Source organism: Callospermophilus lateralis, chromosome 7 (genome assembly GCF_048772815.1).
Source record: "Callospermophilus lateralis isolate mCalLat2 chromosome 7, mCalLat2.hap1, whole genome shotgun sequence".
Classification (NCBI taxonomy): Eukaryota; Metazoa; Chordata; class Mammalia; order Rodentia; family Sciuridae; genus Callospermophilus; species Callospermophilus lateralis.
In genome coordinates this window covers 131,247,569-131,264,061 of record NC_135311.1, presented here as the reverse complement: position 1 = coordinate 131,264,061, position 16,493 = coordinate 131,247,569, and the positions used below count along the sequence as shown (strand labels likewise).

The 16,493-nt window shown below is 40.4% G+C and overlaps 1 protein-coding gene across 7 annotated transcripts in view; it reads right to left on the bottom strand.

Annotated features, from left to right (window-relative positions):
• Positions 1-9,019, bottom strand: part of Ubr4 (ubiquitin protein ligase E3 component n-recognin 4) — a 128,620-nt gene extending 119,601 nt beyond the window's left edge. For 5 of the 7 annotated variants that reach the window (XM_076861150.1, XM_076861153.1, XM_076861152.1 and 2 more), the window contains exons 1-2: positions 8,803-9,019; positions 1,160-1,257 (exon numbers count right to left, since the gene is read on the bottom strand). In XM_076861150.1, coding sequence (XP_076717265.1) covers positions 1,160-1,257; positions 8,803-8,978 — 274 coding nt within the window. In that variant the 5' untranslated portion in view covers positions 8,979-9,019. The remainder of the gene's footprint in view (positions 1-1,159; positions 1,258-8,802) is intronic. The other 2 variants (XM_076861154.1, XM_076861156.1) reach the window with 1 other exon arrangement.
• Positions 9,020-16,493: the final 7,474 nt, after the last annotated feature.

Here is a 16,493-nt window from a genome sequence, read left to right as displayed (position 1 = left end):
GAAAGTAATAAACCTTACTTAATCTGACTGCTCAGTCTCACAGTCAATAAGCCAAACAAAACAAATATTGAGCTCTGTATGTTCAACATTCCCAATATCATTCCATGAAAATAATTATTCAGAACCAACAAGCCAAGGAGTAAAGGCATTTTGGCATTGATAACCATCAACTGCTTATAGATCCATTCATCTTACACTCAATGGAAATTAAAATAATGATAATGAAATATGTTACACTAAGTGCCAAGTACTTCAAATGATATTAGCTTATTTAATCCTTAGACAAAACCTATTAGGCAGGTATTATTTTCCCCTCCCATTTCTAATAAACAAGCAAACTAACATACAGAGAGGTTAAGTGGCTTGCCCATCACATTCAAATTAAGAATTCTGCCTCTTGAGTTTATGCTCCTGACCATGAGAGTAACCTCCTCTCTTTTCCCACAAGTTCTAAATTACTTTTTACACAGTTTCTTCAAGCTAAAGTAGTTTTTCCAGCAGCAGTCAGTCCTATATATAATAAACAGCACTGGACACAGATTATTCAATGGCTCTACAGTTCCTTTTAGTTTATTTGCTTAGCCAATTATTCAAGTAATAAATAACTAGAATTCTTCAGAACTATTCAATTTAGTATAAAAATAAACTAAAAATGCAAAAGTTCAGAAATAACATAAAATAGGGCTTGGTCCCTCTGAGGGTAGGAAATTTCAGAAAATGAGGAACTGAAGATGAACTCTTCATAAACCAGAGAACACAAGAGGAGAATTCACATTCTCACAAAACCAACAAGAAACAAAGTCTAACCTGTGCATACAGGTTAGTAGTTAATTTATGGGGGTACCAATATCCCCCTAGAAATTCACACACCAGGAATTAAATGTGTGAAATCAGTAAAATACTTCTGAATGAGAAAGAAAGGAAGATCAACTTAATGGTTACAAAGCGGATGCTGAAGCATAGTAGCTTTTAAAGGCCACTCCGCTGGCCTAGGTAAGGGAGCCCGGCACAGCTGACAATAGTCTCCACTCCTCAGGGGACAGCTTAGGAGTGCTAAAACACAGACCTCATTAACAACTTGTTGGGATGATCTGACAAGAGGATAAACAATCCCCCTATTCACAAGCTCTCGAGGGAATGACAAGAGTGGAATACTTACTGAGGCTGCAAACTGTTGTAATATAGTGTGTGGAAAGCGCAACAAAAGAGGAGTAGAAGGGCTCGTACTGCTTCTCATGGTGCAGGATTTCTGACTCACTGTAAAGAAAACAATGCAGCCAACATTTACCGAGTGCCTACTATGTGCCATACATCCCTTTATAGGAATTAGTTCATTTAATCCTTTTCAGCAGCCCTACATGGTAGGTAGTATTCTCTATATTCAAGATTTGGAGCTGAGGATGTGGCTCAGTGGTAGAGCACTTGCCTGAGGCCCTGGGTTTAACATCATTAAAAAAAAAAAAAAAACTGGGAAGGTGAAGCTCATAGAATTAAGTATCTTGTTCAAGGTATCAATCTTAGTAAGAAGCAGAGAATAATAAACAGAAAACATTTTCAAATTCATTTAGAACTAAAGATACACAAGTAAAAATATAACAGGATGCCAGTCTATCCTATATTATTGATTGGCAAAGACCAAAAGCTAATAACATCATTGATGACCAACAAAAGTGGGCAGACCAGAACACTCAAGATACTGTTAGCAGAGCTGGGAATGGTGGTGCACACCTGTAATCCCAGCAACTCGTTATGTTCAAAGCCAGCCTCAGCAACTTAGTGAGGTCCGAGGTAATGTAGCAAGACGCTGCCTCAAAATAAAAAAGTAAAAAGGGGTAGGGATGTCACTCAATGGTCAAGCATCCCTGAGTTCAACCCCAGCACCAAACCAAAAAATAAATAAATAAATAAAAAGTTAGTGGAAATACAGATTAAAGTAACTCATCTTGAAGACCACTAGCAGCCCAGAATTCAGTAACTTGAAAAGAATCAATTCAAGGTTAAGGAAAAAGTAATAAAGATATAAATATAAACATAAATATATATATTTATATTTATATATTTTTAATTAAGTTAAATCCTCTGATCTGGGCTGAGGTTGTGGCTCAGTAGTAGAGCACTTGCCCAGCATGTGTGAGGCACTGTGTTCAATCATCAGCCCCACACACATTAAAAATAAGTAAATACATAAATACATAAAATAAAGGTCCATCTACAACCAAGAATCTAAAAAAAAAAAAAAAAAAAAAAAAATCCTGAGTAAAAATTCAAAATTCACCACCAGAATATAAGAACATTTTCCCCACTCCACACACCCCACCACCACCCCAAGGGAGCTAAAGTTAGATCACAACAGATTTGGTGATTTTCGAACCACATTCCTCATCTTTAGCTGAGGAAAGGCCCTATTCTGTGAGAATCTGAAGTCCAACTAGTTATAAAGTCTAGATACAATGAAGTTGTTTTCTCTATGAAGTCAGATGTTACTCTAGATAACAAGAAACACAGAACAAAGAAAAGAGTAAAATGTATCTTATTTAATGAAAAGAGCAGAGCTATATGGTCAATAATTTCCTTAGTAAATTCATCCCCAGCAAGAAGTATTAGCCTAGGAAGGGAAACATAAATAGCTAGGATTCTATTCACTGCCAGCAAGAGTATTTGCTTGCAAAATGAATGTAGAAGCCAAAAACACAAGTCAATGTTTCAAAGGTGCTGATGTGAGTGATGAATCACCTCAAGCAACACTGAAGAGTCTGGCATTACAAGGACTTTGTTATTTGGAGATTTATCAAGGATTAAGTGGGTATTTATCAAAGATTAGTCCTTTATTTTAGAACAGCTACTTCATCAAGAGAAAAAAATACGGAACACCTATGATATACAAGGATCTTCCTGTCCATCAAGGGTCATTTTTCCCTACTTGTTATGATAATTAAAACAGAAGAAACAAGCAGATGAAATGGAACATGCTTTGTAACCTCAGCAATTTCAGAGGCTGAGGCAGGAGAACTGTAAATTCAAAGCCAGCCTCAGCAATTTAACAAGACTCTGTCTCAAAATAAAAAGTAAAGTGTTGGGGCTATAACTTTGAGCATCCCTGGGTTCAATTCCAACACCCCATTCCCTCAAAGGAGTTCGAAATAACAGGTGTGGTGGTCCACATCAATAATCCCACATACACGGGAGGCAGAAAGATTGCAAGTTGAAAGTCAACCTGTGAAACTCAGTGAGACCCTGTATCAAAATAAAATTTTTAAAAATAGCTAGGCATGTAAGTTCACAGGAAGAATGCTCCTGGGTTCAATCCTTCACACCACCAAAACACAAAACAAAAACTTAGTTTACTAAGCAGCACTCAAAATTCCTGTTGACCAGCTCATTTATAACTCATATACTCAGCAGAAAACTACTAGATCCCCTTGCTTCTCCTTTACTTAGTTTTTCCTTCACTTCCATTTCCTTTCTTATTCACTGTCCTAAGGTATTCCTGCTCCATAATTTGATGTGCTTTACTGAGTCATTTACCTCCACTGCTTTATTTTAAAAACTCAAAGCTGCTTACCCCCACATTTTTCAGCTGTGGTTTACCAAATCCAGGGGGAACACTGCCCACCCAAAGGATGAACTCATTCTGTGCTTTCACTCCCATTCTGGTAATGAAATGCATTCTAAATAATAGCAATAAACTCATTTAGGTGCCTGGCAATGTTGGACGTTATTTTTGTTTCATTTGGGGGGAGGACTGAACCTAGGGACTTGTGGATCCCGTTGAGACTTAACAAACTTCTTCCCCTAGAAATATTCAACAGTCTTATTTCAATAAGGAAACAGAAGAACAATGGCAGAGGAAATATGGAGCCCTCTTGACCTCCACTTATAATCTGTTTAGGGTAACTAAGGATTAGTTTTAAATAGACTTGAAGAACAGTAGAAAAGCACTGTGCGTGGCACTATCACTTTTTTGAGAAAAGGTCTCACTATATGCCCAGGCTGGGCTTGAACTTGTGATCCTCTAGACTATCCCCAGAGTAGCAAGTGGCAGGGGTTTCAGGCACATGTCATCATGGCTTCACTGTCAGATCTCTTGATTTTTAAAGAAAGTGTCAGAGTCATGAGTCACCTAATAAAAATGTGCTGCCACACTTCCCTACCCCACCCTCATTCCCCAATAAACTGACAGACACCAAAACACCAAATGTAGGGCAAGAGGTTAGGTGGGAAAGAGAAGAATGAATAAACTGAAGGCAAATACAACCCAAAGGAAGAAAAACAAGGAGACTTAAAGGTGAGTATGCCTTTATTCGGGATGGCGAAGGTATCTTCCTGAAACACCTGCCTCTTCTAACACATTTTAACAAGAGCACCACTGAGGCTGAAACACAGCTGATCGACATGGAATCTGAGGCTTTTCTATTCCGTGATAAATAAATGCAGTGCAGAGCACAAAGGGAAACAGCAGCTAAGCAGCCAGGTCAGAGAAATCCAATTTGATGTGTAAGTGAAAAAAGAATTGACTGGAGTCTAGAAATATCCACCTCTTTTTAGGATGAGATGGAAATCTAAGGTGGGGGAATAATAAAAGACTACAGATTCACCTCACTTCTCCCTCTTTAATAACATATTGAATATCTGTTTCAAAAACTAAACTCCACAAGCCCCTTACCCCTTATCAGATACCTGAACTTCTAATATAGAAATTCATTACATTTGTTTCATAATACTTTATACATACATAGATACATAGATAAATATTCTGTTGTTATCCAAAAATTTAAGTGCTTTCTTTCAGATACTTTCCTCACACACTGACAGACCTATGGTTAATGTCTTACAAGACATAGAATCATTAGACACCAGAACTAATCTCACAATGAGACACTATCTTTCGACAGTGGGCTTTTTGATCCCTGTAGGTCAATCATCACAGCTTACAAATGCAAAAGCACATTTGTGCATTATGGCATCACATTCTCCCTTTCGAGATTTTTAAGAAATGACTGTGCAGTATCTAATTACAATGTTGTAATAGCTTCCCCTTCCCAAGTAGATGTCTTTGCCCTAAATTTTTTCAAATATCTGGGAGGCAGAAATTGTCAGAGGCTTATCAGTAAAGAGGCCAGGTCAGCTCAAGGAAAAGGTTTGTTTTGATTGGGGATTTGGTGTGTTTTGTTTTGTTTTTCTTTTCCAGTTTGTTTTTAATCTGTAAAGACTCAGACTGTCTAATGGCAATTATGCTCACCAACATATCTTGCACAGAGTTAAGGATTTCTCTATACCTTAACACAGAAAGCTACATTCTACATTCAGCAATTATATTAATTAATCCCATGTATAGTATGTGGTCCATTGAACAAATTTTAGCCACTTCTGATCTGAAGAGGTAATGTTGTTTAAATGATTTTTAAGTCTTTACTACTAAAAGGCATACTAGCTATAGACAATGGAAATAAAAGTTATTCCTCTACTAGGCATGCTGGCACAAACCTGTAATCCCAGTGGCTTGGGAGGCTGAGGATCACAAGTTTAAGGTCAGCCTCAGCAAATTAGCAAGGCCCTAAGCAACTTAGTGAGACACCCATCTCAAAAAGCAAAAAAGTGTTAGGGATGTAACTCAATGGTGAAGCAACCTTGGGTTAAATCTCCAGTACCCCCAGAAAAAAAAAAGAGAGAGAGAAGAAAATGAACCCTTGTCAATAACTCAGTTATCTCTTTCTTTAAAAACCTAATGATTCTTTTTACTTCGTAATTTATTCATGCTAATATTAATCCATTCCTCCTTCATTTCACAACCAGGTTATAAAGTCAAACAAACTTGTCAAAAAGTATCTATTTCAACTATAAAAGCATGAAGGAAAAGCTAGGAAGTAGAATGGTAGAGTACTGAGGAATCTCTCAGATTAAGTACCATCATACCCAACAACCAAAGGAGAAGAATTCAATAGATGAGCAGGCTGCCAGACAGGAAGTAAAAGTTGATATGATGGAACCAGAACATCAAAAAGAGAAGCAGAGAACAGAAAATTACAACAGAAAAATAGAAGGTCCCAGGAGATAGGGAAGAAAAACAGGGCAAGCATAACATTAGAAATAAGGGAACTGCAGAAGTTAGGAGTGACAATCACACAAGCAAAGTACAGCCTGGGCATCTAAGCCTATGATTAACCAGAAGACAAAACTCACCTCAGTATCTGTCAGTGTTTGGTCTGATACTATACACTCTGTGGCTATAACTCACTATGCAAGAAATAATTCCACAATTTGAGAACTTTTCTTCATTTTTTGGAAAGGCAAATAAAGAAAACTTCTCAAACTGATGGCTTGGTATAAAATTTGTGTGTTCTGGGCTGGGGATGTGGCTCAAGTGGTAGCGCGCTCGCCTGGCATGCGTGCGGCCCAGGTTCGATCCTCAGTACCACATACAAACAAAGATGTTGTGTCTGCCGAGAACTAAAAAATAAATATTAAAAAAAAAAAATTCTCTCTCCCTAAAATTTGTGTGTTCTAAGGCAAAAATCAGCACAGCGTGGCTGGCAGATCAAGTCCAACTAGCTGCCTATCTTTGTACAGCTCACATCTAAGAATGGTTTTTAAATTGAATATTCTGTGACATGTAAACATCACATGAAATTCAAATTTTAGAGTCCATACCTAAGATTCTGAACACAGCTGCACCCCATTCATTTATATACAATATTGCCCATAGCTGCAATGGAAGAGTTGAGCAGTCCAGAGACCACAGGACCTGCTATTATGTATGTGGCTCTTCCCAAAGTTTACCAACACTGAGCTCTACACCAAACTAACATTTTATGTTTAATTGGTATACACCATAAAGAACTTGTAAGTCAGATATTTCTTCCGTAAATTTTTCTTATGATCATACTTCTCTTATAGGACACAAAGAGGAAAAAATAACAGGCGTTCAAAATTAACTGAGGCCAGTGCAGTGGCACACACCTGTAATCCCAGTGGCATGGGAGGCTGAGGCAGAAGGATCACGAGTTCAAAGCCAGTCTCAGCAACAGTGAGCGAGGTGCTAACCAATTCAGTGAGACCCTGTCTCTAAATAAAAAATACAAAATAGGGCTGGAGGTGTGACTCAGTGTCAAGTGCCCCCGAATTCAATCCCCATACCACCACCCTGAAAATTAACTGAGGTACAAAAACAAAAATGGGGCCTTCAAAGATCTTGCCTTCCAATAAAACTGTTACTTAACCTATCAGTTTGGACTTCTTTTCTAAACCACAAAGAAGTCCCACTAATAACTACAACCACAAACAACTACTCATTATCTCAGCTAATACAAGATGTGTTGGAGGGGTCATTAAAGCCTATACTAGCAAAATTCAAACCTATTTTGATGAATTTGGTTTTGGCTCCTTCAACAGGTTGGAGGAGTTGTTTAACTAATACAGTTTAAAAGGCTTGGCCCCAGAAGAGAAGAATGTACAGGAGGTGTCAACAATTGATTTTATGACCTTCTTGGTTCAGATCCACAAAAACATAAAAGAAAATGTTGTAAAAAGAGTGGAACATTGTTAACAGCTAGTAACATTATGAGTATGATTCTGGAAAAAAATACCACTAATCCAAATGTTTAAGACAGTTTTTTTAAAAAGCTACATAATTTGAGAGCGCTATCTTTGATACTTGTTTACATCTTTAGAACATTCACAGCTTACTAATTACAAAGGAAAATCCACTTAACTCTGAAGTTATCAAACCCAACAATTACTTTATTATAATTTTTAAAATTCTGCATCCAAAACATCACAAGCCTAAGAACAATAAGCACCATAAGAAGCTCAAGTGTCAAACCATGAGCCTTCCTTAATTAATCAATAGCAATTTCTAACATCCTCGATAACACTTAGATATACCCTTGTTGGTAAGAAGCTAAAATGACCCAGTTAGCAACTGCAGGGAGTTGCCAAAGCAAGGTTTGGCTAGGAAAATGAAAGTGAGACTGGCCTTAAAAATGTTAAGTCTACTATTAAACTAATGAAAGACCGCTCTAAGTACAGTATGTCAGGAAAAGGTAGACACTCTGAGATCACCGCCTTCCTATGAACATGACTCTTGCAGTCTAAGAATCTCTGCAAAACAAAACAAAAAAAAAAAAAACCATGAAACAGTAAGGCGATAAACAGTCTCATGTAAGAGTCTGAAGATATTTTATTGCAAGAATTGGGAGAGGAAGTACTCACTCCTCCGGGAAAATGATCTCTGACTCTCAGACTGCGATGTTCCTAATCAAACACCCGTTACAGCAGAAATGTGCAAGAAATGCAAAGTAAAAAGAAAGTCATCAGTGGAAACTAGTGGCTTCAGTCACAGAAATAACACGTGCCTCTGGTTATTAGAGCACCACAGGGAGACCGTTATAAAATTATGTGGTAGATCTCCAATTTAAACCCGGGCTACGCTCCGGCCCAGGCTAGAAGGATGAGTGCAGGCGAGAAATGCAAACTCATCCCAGCCTTGACCTTAGCACGGGGGCATCCCCGGGACGTTTCACTTGGGGCGCGATACATCTCAAAGTCACTTCAACGAGTGCGACCACGCCCTCCCGCGAGGCCGCCTTAAAAGTTTTGCTCTGGAGGGGAAATTGAGGCACAGATGGCTTCCCTAGGCGGCGGAGGGAAGCGGAGGCAAGCCCTGGCCTCCAGGGCCGGGGCGCCCGAGGCCGCGGCTGGGGCGGGGGTCCCCAAGAGCAGGAGGCGGCCCGGGAAGCGGGTCCAGACGCTCCGGCTCCCCTCCCCTCCCCCCTGCGCCGTCCCGCCGGGGCCGCCGCCCGGTACCTCTCGATGACTGAGGCCACCAGCTGCGGCAACTCCTTCATCTCGAAGGCGGAGTAGGACGCGGACAGCAGGGGCCGCACCGCTACCTCCCAGCCCGGGGTCGTGTCCGCCCCCGTTGCCGGGGCTCCGGGCGCCGGCGCCGCTGCCGCCGCCTCTTCGCCGCCGCTCGTCGCCATCTTCCGTCGTACTACTGCGGCTCCCTCCGGGGGCTTGCCACCGGCCCAGCGCCGCCTCCCGGGAGGGGGCGGAAGTGACGCAATCCGTCGCGTCAGGCTGCGCGCCGCAGTCGCCGGCCAAAAAACGCGACGCGCGGGGCGGCCTCTCCCGTCTCACTTGAGGAACGAAGTGCGGCTGGGGGCTGGTCAGAGGTGCTGCGCCTGCGCAGAACCTAGCTCCGGACGAGGGCCGAGAGCGCTGACCTCTGCGCCTGCGCGCCGGAGATGCTGCTGCAGGTGGGCGCGATGTGGCTCCCGGAAGCCCAGGGAAGGTGAGCTCCGGGCTTGGGCTCATGGAACGTGCCCGATGGCAGAGCAGACTGCGCATCGGCGAAGGTACTGGCCCCAGCCCTGGAATGCCAAAGACGAGAAGAGCTGGCCGAAGACTCATCACTCTCACCCGCGTCCCCTGCCTAGCGTCCCCACAGCGGTCATTCTTAGAACTTAGTAGTGTGCAAACTTTCTCCATCTCACAACCCACTTGCGGTTATTTTAATCACTAATCCTTATTCTCTTCACTCTCAAATTGTTTGGATTTCCGTCTGTAATAATCCTACCAGCTTGTGTTTGCATCACACTTTCCAGTGTTTCTGCCTAATAAATTTGGAGAAGGCGCTTCAGATAAAGATCTTCCTTTATAAATACCACATTTATTTCAATATTGGAGGATCGTTCTAGTGTTGCCCCAAAGGCTTGGAATGGCATCGACAGCCTTTAGATGACAAATTAGGCAGAAAGCGACCAAAGAAAAAAACGGACCAAAACACTTCTGATTTTGATATATCTGACCCAGAAAACAGAAACTAATGACTAGTAAGAAAATTTTATGAATTTAACTAAAGGATTTAAAATCCCAAGCAAAGACCTGCTCACCCCAACTGGCTGGACATGGAACAGAAATAAATTTTAAAATTTATAAAATGTATGATACAGTCATGTCACAGGTGATGCAACACAAACTTTGCTAAATGGTATGGTCTAAAGATCAGTGTGGAAGCCCGGCAGCTCAGGAGGCTGAGGCAGAAGAATCGCGAGTTCAAAGCCAGACTCAGAAAAAGGCACGAGGGACTGGGGTTGTGGCTCAGCGGTAGAGCGCTCACCTAGCACGTGCGAGGCCCTGGGTTCGATCCTCAGCAGCACATAAAATTAAATAAATAAAATATAAACTGCTGAAACTATGATCCAAAATAAATCTTTAAGCAACTCAGTGACACCCTGTCTCTAAATAAAATACAAAATGGGGATTGGGGATGTGGCTCAGTGGCCAAGTGCTCCTGAGTTCATTCCCCCATTCCAAAAAAAAGAAAAAAAAAATCAATGTGGAAATACTAATGAAGACACCTGCAGAGAATAAAAAAAAAAAAATTATCTGTGGGCACGTGCATTAACTTATATTCATTCTCCCTCAAGTCGTTCCTCTCTTTCCTTTCTTCCTCCTATACTGGAAATTGAACCTGGGTGCTCTCCCAAATTTTCTGGGACTCTCCCAGGCATGGTGGCACTGGCCTGTAAACACTCCCAGCTTGGGAGGCTGAGGCAGAAGAATCGCTAGTTCAAAGCCAGCCTCAGCAACTTAGTGAAGTCCTGAGCAACTTGGCAAGATTCTGTCCCAAAATAAAATTAAAAAAGGGCTGGGGTGTGACTGAGTGGTTAAGTCCCCCTCGGTTCAATCCCCAGCACAAGGGGGAAAAAAATTACTGAGACTGGACTCAAACTTGGGATTCTTTTGCCTCAGCCTCAGTCATCACTGCAACTACAGGTATGCATCCTCTGCCAGCTCAATTAAAATCATAGTAAAAAGAGCTGAGGGTGTAGCTCAGAGGCAGACCACTACTGGTTCAATTCCCCAGTACCACAGTTGGGGGAGGATTATCTTGACACAAATTGGAATTACATGGATATACACACATGGCATGTTCACTGAGTCGTACAATTATAATTTGTACACTTTAGTGGTTGTAAATTGTACATCAAACTATTTAAAAACAAACAACCAGAGGTGGATCTGCCTTACAGCTGGAGCCTCAAAAGCAAGAGATTGACATTTTTATTTAAAAAAAAAAAAAATTCTGTCTGATACAGAGTTGCCTAAAATAAATTCTAATAGATACAGTGTTTTAGAAACAATGGAATAAAAAACTCATAGCTTTTAGCTCCCAGGGACCAGCCACAGAGGTCAATCTAAGCTTTTACAAAGTTACAAGAAAAAGTAATTGTGCCTGTTTTGTGGAAACTCCCACTGTATTTTGAATACTGAAAGATACAAATGGGGAGCAACTTCTTTTTGGTCAGTCACAACAGATTTTCCCCCAACTACCAAGAATATAAATATTTAGATTAGAAACAATTCAATTTAGCAATATGACACAATTATTTGTAGTCTACAAGTATTTATTATTGTCCCCAATAACACTCTGAACTGAAAACAAAGATGTGTCTTACAACCGTTTTGCTTTAAGAAAGAAATTTGGTTAATTCTACTTCGACTAAAATAGGAGGAAGCAAGACTTACAGAAAACCAAGGAAGGAAAGAAGAGCAACACTGAATTATTAAAATCAGTATGACTTGGTGAACATCCAAATTTGTAGTGCTGTTCATTAGTTGCCAATGTGAATCAATAAGAGCTTAACTTACAAATTGCTATAAAATGAAGTTTAGATGTGCCAACTTAGCTTGAATAATTTACAAAAAATCAAAAGTAGAAGAGTTTTGTGAAATCTTATTTTTAATTTCCAATTCTATTACATCTCTTAGGATTTACAGTCTCAAGAATGTTTTGACCCATCAGATTGAGAGAGAGACAGGAGGGGAAAGGATAAAGCACGTGTAAAACGTTAGCCTTTGGGGGTGGGATTGGATATCATAAAAATATAGGGAGGGGTCTGAGGCTGTAGCTCAGTGGTAGAGCACTTACCTACCATTGTGAGGCACTGGTTGGATCCTCACCACCACATAAAAAAATAAATTAATATTGTGTGTCCCTCTACAACTAAAAAAATATTTTTTAAAAAGCAGGGGGTGGGAGTGCTGAGGGTTGTAGCTTAGTCATAGAGTGCTCACCTAGCACATGTGAGGCATTGGGATCCATCGTCAGCACCACATAAAAATAAAATAAAGGTATTGTGTTCACCTACAATCCCCAGTACCACCAAAAAAAAAGCATATATTAAAAAAAAAAAAAGATATAGGGAGGATCAGTGAAGTTAAAGGAGATCAAGAGGGAAGGCGGACCTGGTACAATGGTGCATGCCTGTAAGCCCAGCGGCTGGGAAGGCTGAGGCAGGAGAATTGCAAGTTCAAAGCCAGCCTCAGCAACTTAGCAAGGTCCTAAGCAACTCAGTGAGACCTTATCTCTAAATAAAATACCAAAAAATGACTGGGGATATGGCTCAGTGGTTAAGTGCCCCTGGGTTTAATCCCCAGTGCCAAAACAAAAAACAAAGAAGTAATGCATTAAAAAAAAAAAAAAAAACTTAATGTTTGAGGAATCTGGGTGGAAGGTCTCTGGGAATTCTTTATACTATTCTTGCAACTTTTCTATATAAACTTGTGTGAGGAAAAGTTTGTAAATATTTTGCTTTATAATTAGGAAAGCATGATTAAAGTATAACGACAGAGCACCTACTATGTAATAGACACCTAACAGAAGGAAAGTAGCATCCATATAGGGACAGTGGTTCTTTAGCACTGTTGGAAGTTGGGGCACAGAAGTGCTGTCCTGATCAGTCCTCATCAGTGAAATTAGTAATCTTGTCTCCTTTACAGATATATGTCTACAGTAAAAGCCATGAGTAGGATATAATATCACACTTCCTCTTCTTACCCCATAATGACCAAGCAAACATTTACAATGGCATTTTAGCTTATCAGCTTTTTTTTTTTTTTTAGCTTATCAGCTTTTTTTTACAGGAGGAAAAAAAAAAAAAAAGAACATTAACTTTTTTTTTTTTTACAGAATATGATTTTTTTTTAGAGAGAGAGAGAGAATTTTTTAATATTTATTTTTTAGTTTTCAGTGGACACAACATCTTTGTATATGGTGCTGAGGATTGAAACCGGGCTGCACGCATGCCAGGCGAGCGCGCTACTGCTTGAGCCACATCCCAGCCCAAACTTATTTTTTTTATTAAAGCATTATAGTTCTACATTGCCGCAGTCTGGTTGGGCACAAAATCACGAGCCACTCAAACAGGAACAAACTTTATTTCCAAAACTCCCCCGAACGCCACGCACGTGGCCTTCTCCCGGGATACACCACACCAACCAGAAATCCCTCCTCCGGAAATCCCTCCTACCACACTTCCCCAACCAATGGGAACTCTCCAGGAGTCCCCCACCCCCAGCTCCAAAGTAGCAGGCAGAGGTGGACTGCAGGGGTCTAATATCCAACTGAATGCACATCTTAACATAATCATTATCATCTCAATGGCTTGCTGGCATCACCTTTCAACCAAAAATGCCATGCGTCATTCCTACTTGGCTATGGCTCTCAGTACTACATAGTAGTAGTTCACTTTGACAAAATCATCCTACAGGGAATTTAGTGTGTGTGAGTGTGTGTGTATCAAATAGATATTTTTTTTTTCAGGATACCCTGCAGATAGCAAAATTTAGATACTCAAGACCGTAATATAAAATGGCACAGTATTTGCATATAACCTATGTACATTCTCCCATATACATCATCTCTAGATTATTTATAATGCTTAATGAAATATAAATGCCATGTAATTTATATACTGTATTATTTAAGGAGTAATCACACACACACACACACACACACACACCCCCCAAAAGTATACATGTTCAGGATAAATGTAGGGTTTTTGGTTGTTTTTTCAAATGTTTTAAGTTCAATGTTGGTTGAATCTGAGGGTGCAGAACCCACTGATATGGAAGGCCAATTATATGGGCTCCCCATTAGTGAACTGACATTCTGGTTTATCAGTTTTGGTTTTTTGTTTTATTTTGTTTTCTGGTTCTGAGAATTGGACCCGGGGTTGCTTAACCACTGAGCTACAGAGCTACATCCCCAGCCCTCTGTATTTTTTGAGACACATTCACACTAAGTTGCTTGGGGCTGAGACTGGCCTCAAACTTGCAATCCTCATGCCTCAGGCTCCCAAGTCACTGGGATCACTGGCTCTACCACCATGCCTGGCTGGTGTCAGTCTACTAGTCCAACTCTGACTTCATCATAGCATATAGGATACATAATGTCATCACAGCCATGATGTGAACCACGAGGTATGATGGAGTTTAGGAGTGAGTGTGCCTTTCAAATTAATTTCCACTTAATAATTTGTTTTCTTGATGCTCATTCTTTTCTTTTAGAGCTGCTGGGGATCAAACGAAGGGCCCTGTGCATGCAAGGGATGCCCTCTCCCACAGAGCCACACTCCAGCCCTTCATTCTTGCTAAGGGATAGAAGAGCAGGGTACTTCAGTATAATTCTGGCTGTTTTGTACAGTTAGTTTCCTGAGTGGCCTTAGCCTCTATTCTGGAAAATAAAAAACAAAAAAAACATACTTTCTTGGTACCAAGGGTCAGAAATTTATATCAGCACTTAGGCTGGTGGCAAACAGCCTTCTTGGCTGGGGGTAACTCTCAACCAGCATCACACCCCTAACTCCTAAAAAATGGGGGAGGGATGAGTGTGTACACATCCTTTATGCTAAAATTCTTACTGAAAAGATGGCCCAAATAATATAATAATATAATAATATAATAATGATTTGCTGGGGGCTGGGGATGTGGCTCAAGCGGTAGCGCGCTCGCCTGGCATGCGTGCAGCCCAGGTTCGATCCTCAGCACCACATACAAAGATGTTGTGTCCGCCAAATACTAAAAAATAAATATTAAAAAAAAATTCTCTCTCTCTCTCTCCCTCTTTCTCACTCTCTCTCACTCTTTCTTAAAAAAAAATAATAATAATGATTTGCTGGGATTACATTCCTGAAAGAATGTTTAATTGATCCAATAAAAATCTCTAATAGAGGGCTGGGGATGTGGTTTAAGCGTTAGCGCGCTCGCCTGGCATTCACAGGGCGCTGGGTTCGATCCTCAGCACCACATAAAAATAAAATAAAAATGTTGTGTCCACCGAAAACTAAAAAAAATAAATATTAAAAAAAAAAATCTCTAATGGAGCCATGCACGGTGGCGAAGGTCTGTAATCCCAGCAGATCAGGCGGCTGAGGCAGGAGGATTAAGAGTTTAAAGCCATCCTCAGCAAAAGCAAGGTGCTAAGCAACTCAGTGAGACCCTGTCTCTAAATAAAATACAAAATAGGGATGTGGCTCATTGGTCGAGAGCCCCTGAGTTCAACCCCTGGTACCAAAGACAAAAATCTCTTTAAAATTTTCAACCTTGTAACCATTAAAAGTGGCATGGAAGATTCATACTATGGATGACAGGAGCTCTCTATGGTGTACCAAGTGATAAATTCAAGTTGCAGATCAATTGGGTAGCCAAAAGAGAGACATATCAAATTGTTCAGTGGTGACCTGTGAAACAGGGGTTGAGGGGAGATTTTGGTTTTTATATTTGAGGTATGGGGGATAGAACTCAGGGCTTCTCATATACTAGCCAAGCACTCTACCATTAAGCCATAGCCAGAGCTCAAAACTTTTTTAAAAGGATTGGGGGAGTGGACTGAGGAGGTAGCTCAGTTATAGAGTACTTGCGTGACATACATGAGTCCTGGATTCAATCCCCAGTACCACAAAGAGAGAGAGAGAAGCTGACAGGGATTTATGGCTAAGCAGCCAAAAGACTGCCTTCAAGAAGTTTCACATTTGATCAGTACAGACAAGAGGGTGGACAGGCCCAGAATTCCACTCCACTGAAAAAAGGAGAAATGAGTTAACTCACAATTTAGAATTGTGGACTCTGGTAGCTAAATAAATGCTGGACAATACAAACAAAAATTGTTTGGATTTCAGAAAAGTTGAACCCTATAACTCATGTGGTAGTTAAGTTACAAGGTCAGTTGTCTATTAGTACCACCTCTAGTTACGGCAATAAAATCTTAACATAGGGCTGAGGATGTGGCTCAAGTGGTAACACGCTCGCCTGGCATGCGTGTGGCCCAGGTTCGATCTTCAGCACCACATACAAAGAAAGATGTTGTGTCCGCCAAAAACTAAAAAATAAAATAAATATTAAAATTCTCTCTCTTTAAAAAAAAAATCTTAACATAAAGGGATGGGTACATACAAAAACTAATCTCAATTAAAACAAACAAACAAAAATTCTTCCTAACCCTAAATCTTCTATTGCAATTGAAATTCTGTTTCTAATTCTTGCACATTCCTCAATAATCAATTCCCATCCTAAGTCCAAGGCTAAGGAGAAATCAACAAAAGCCACAAACCATTTTACATGATTCCCAACAGGGATTTAGATCACTAAGTACTCAGAACTACTTAGCTGCAAAATTTATGCCAAAAGGTCTAGTAGGATGACCAAATTTA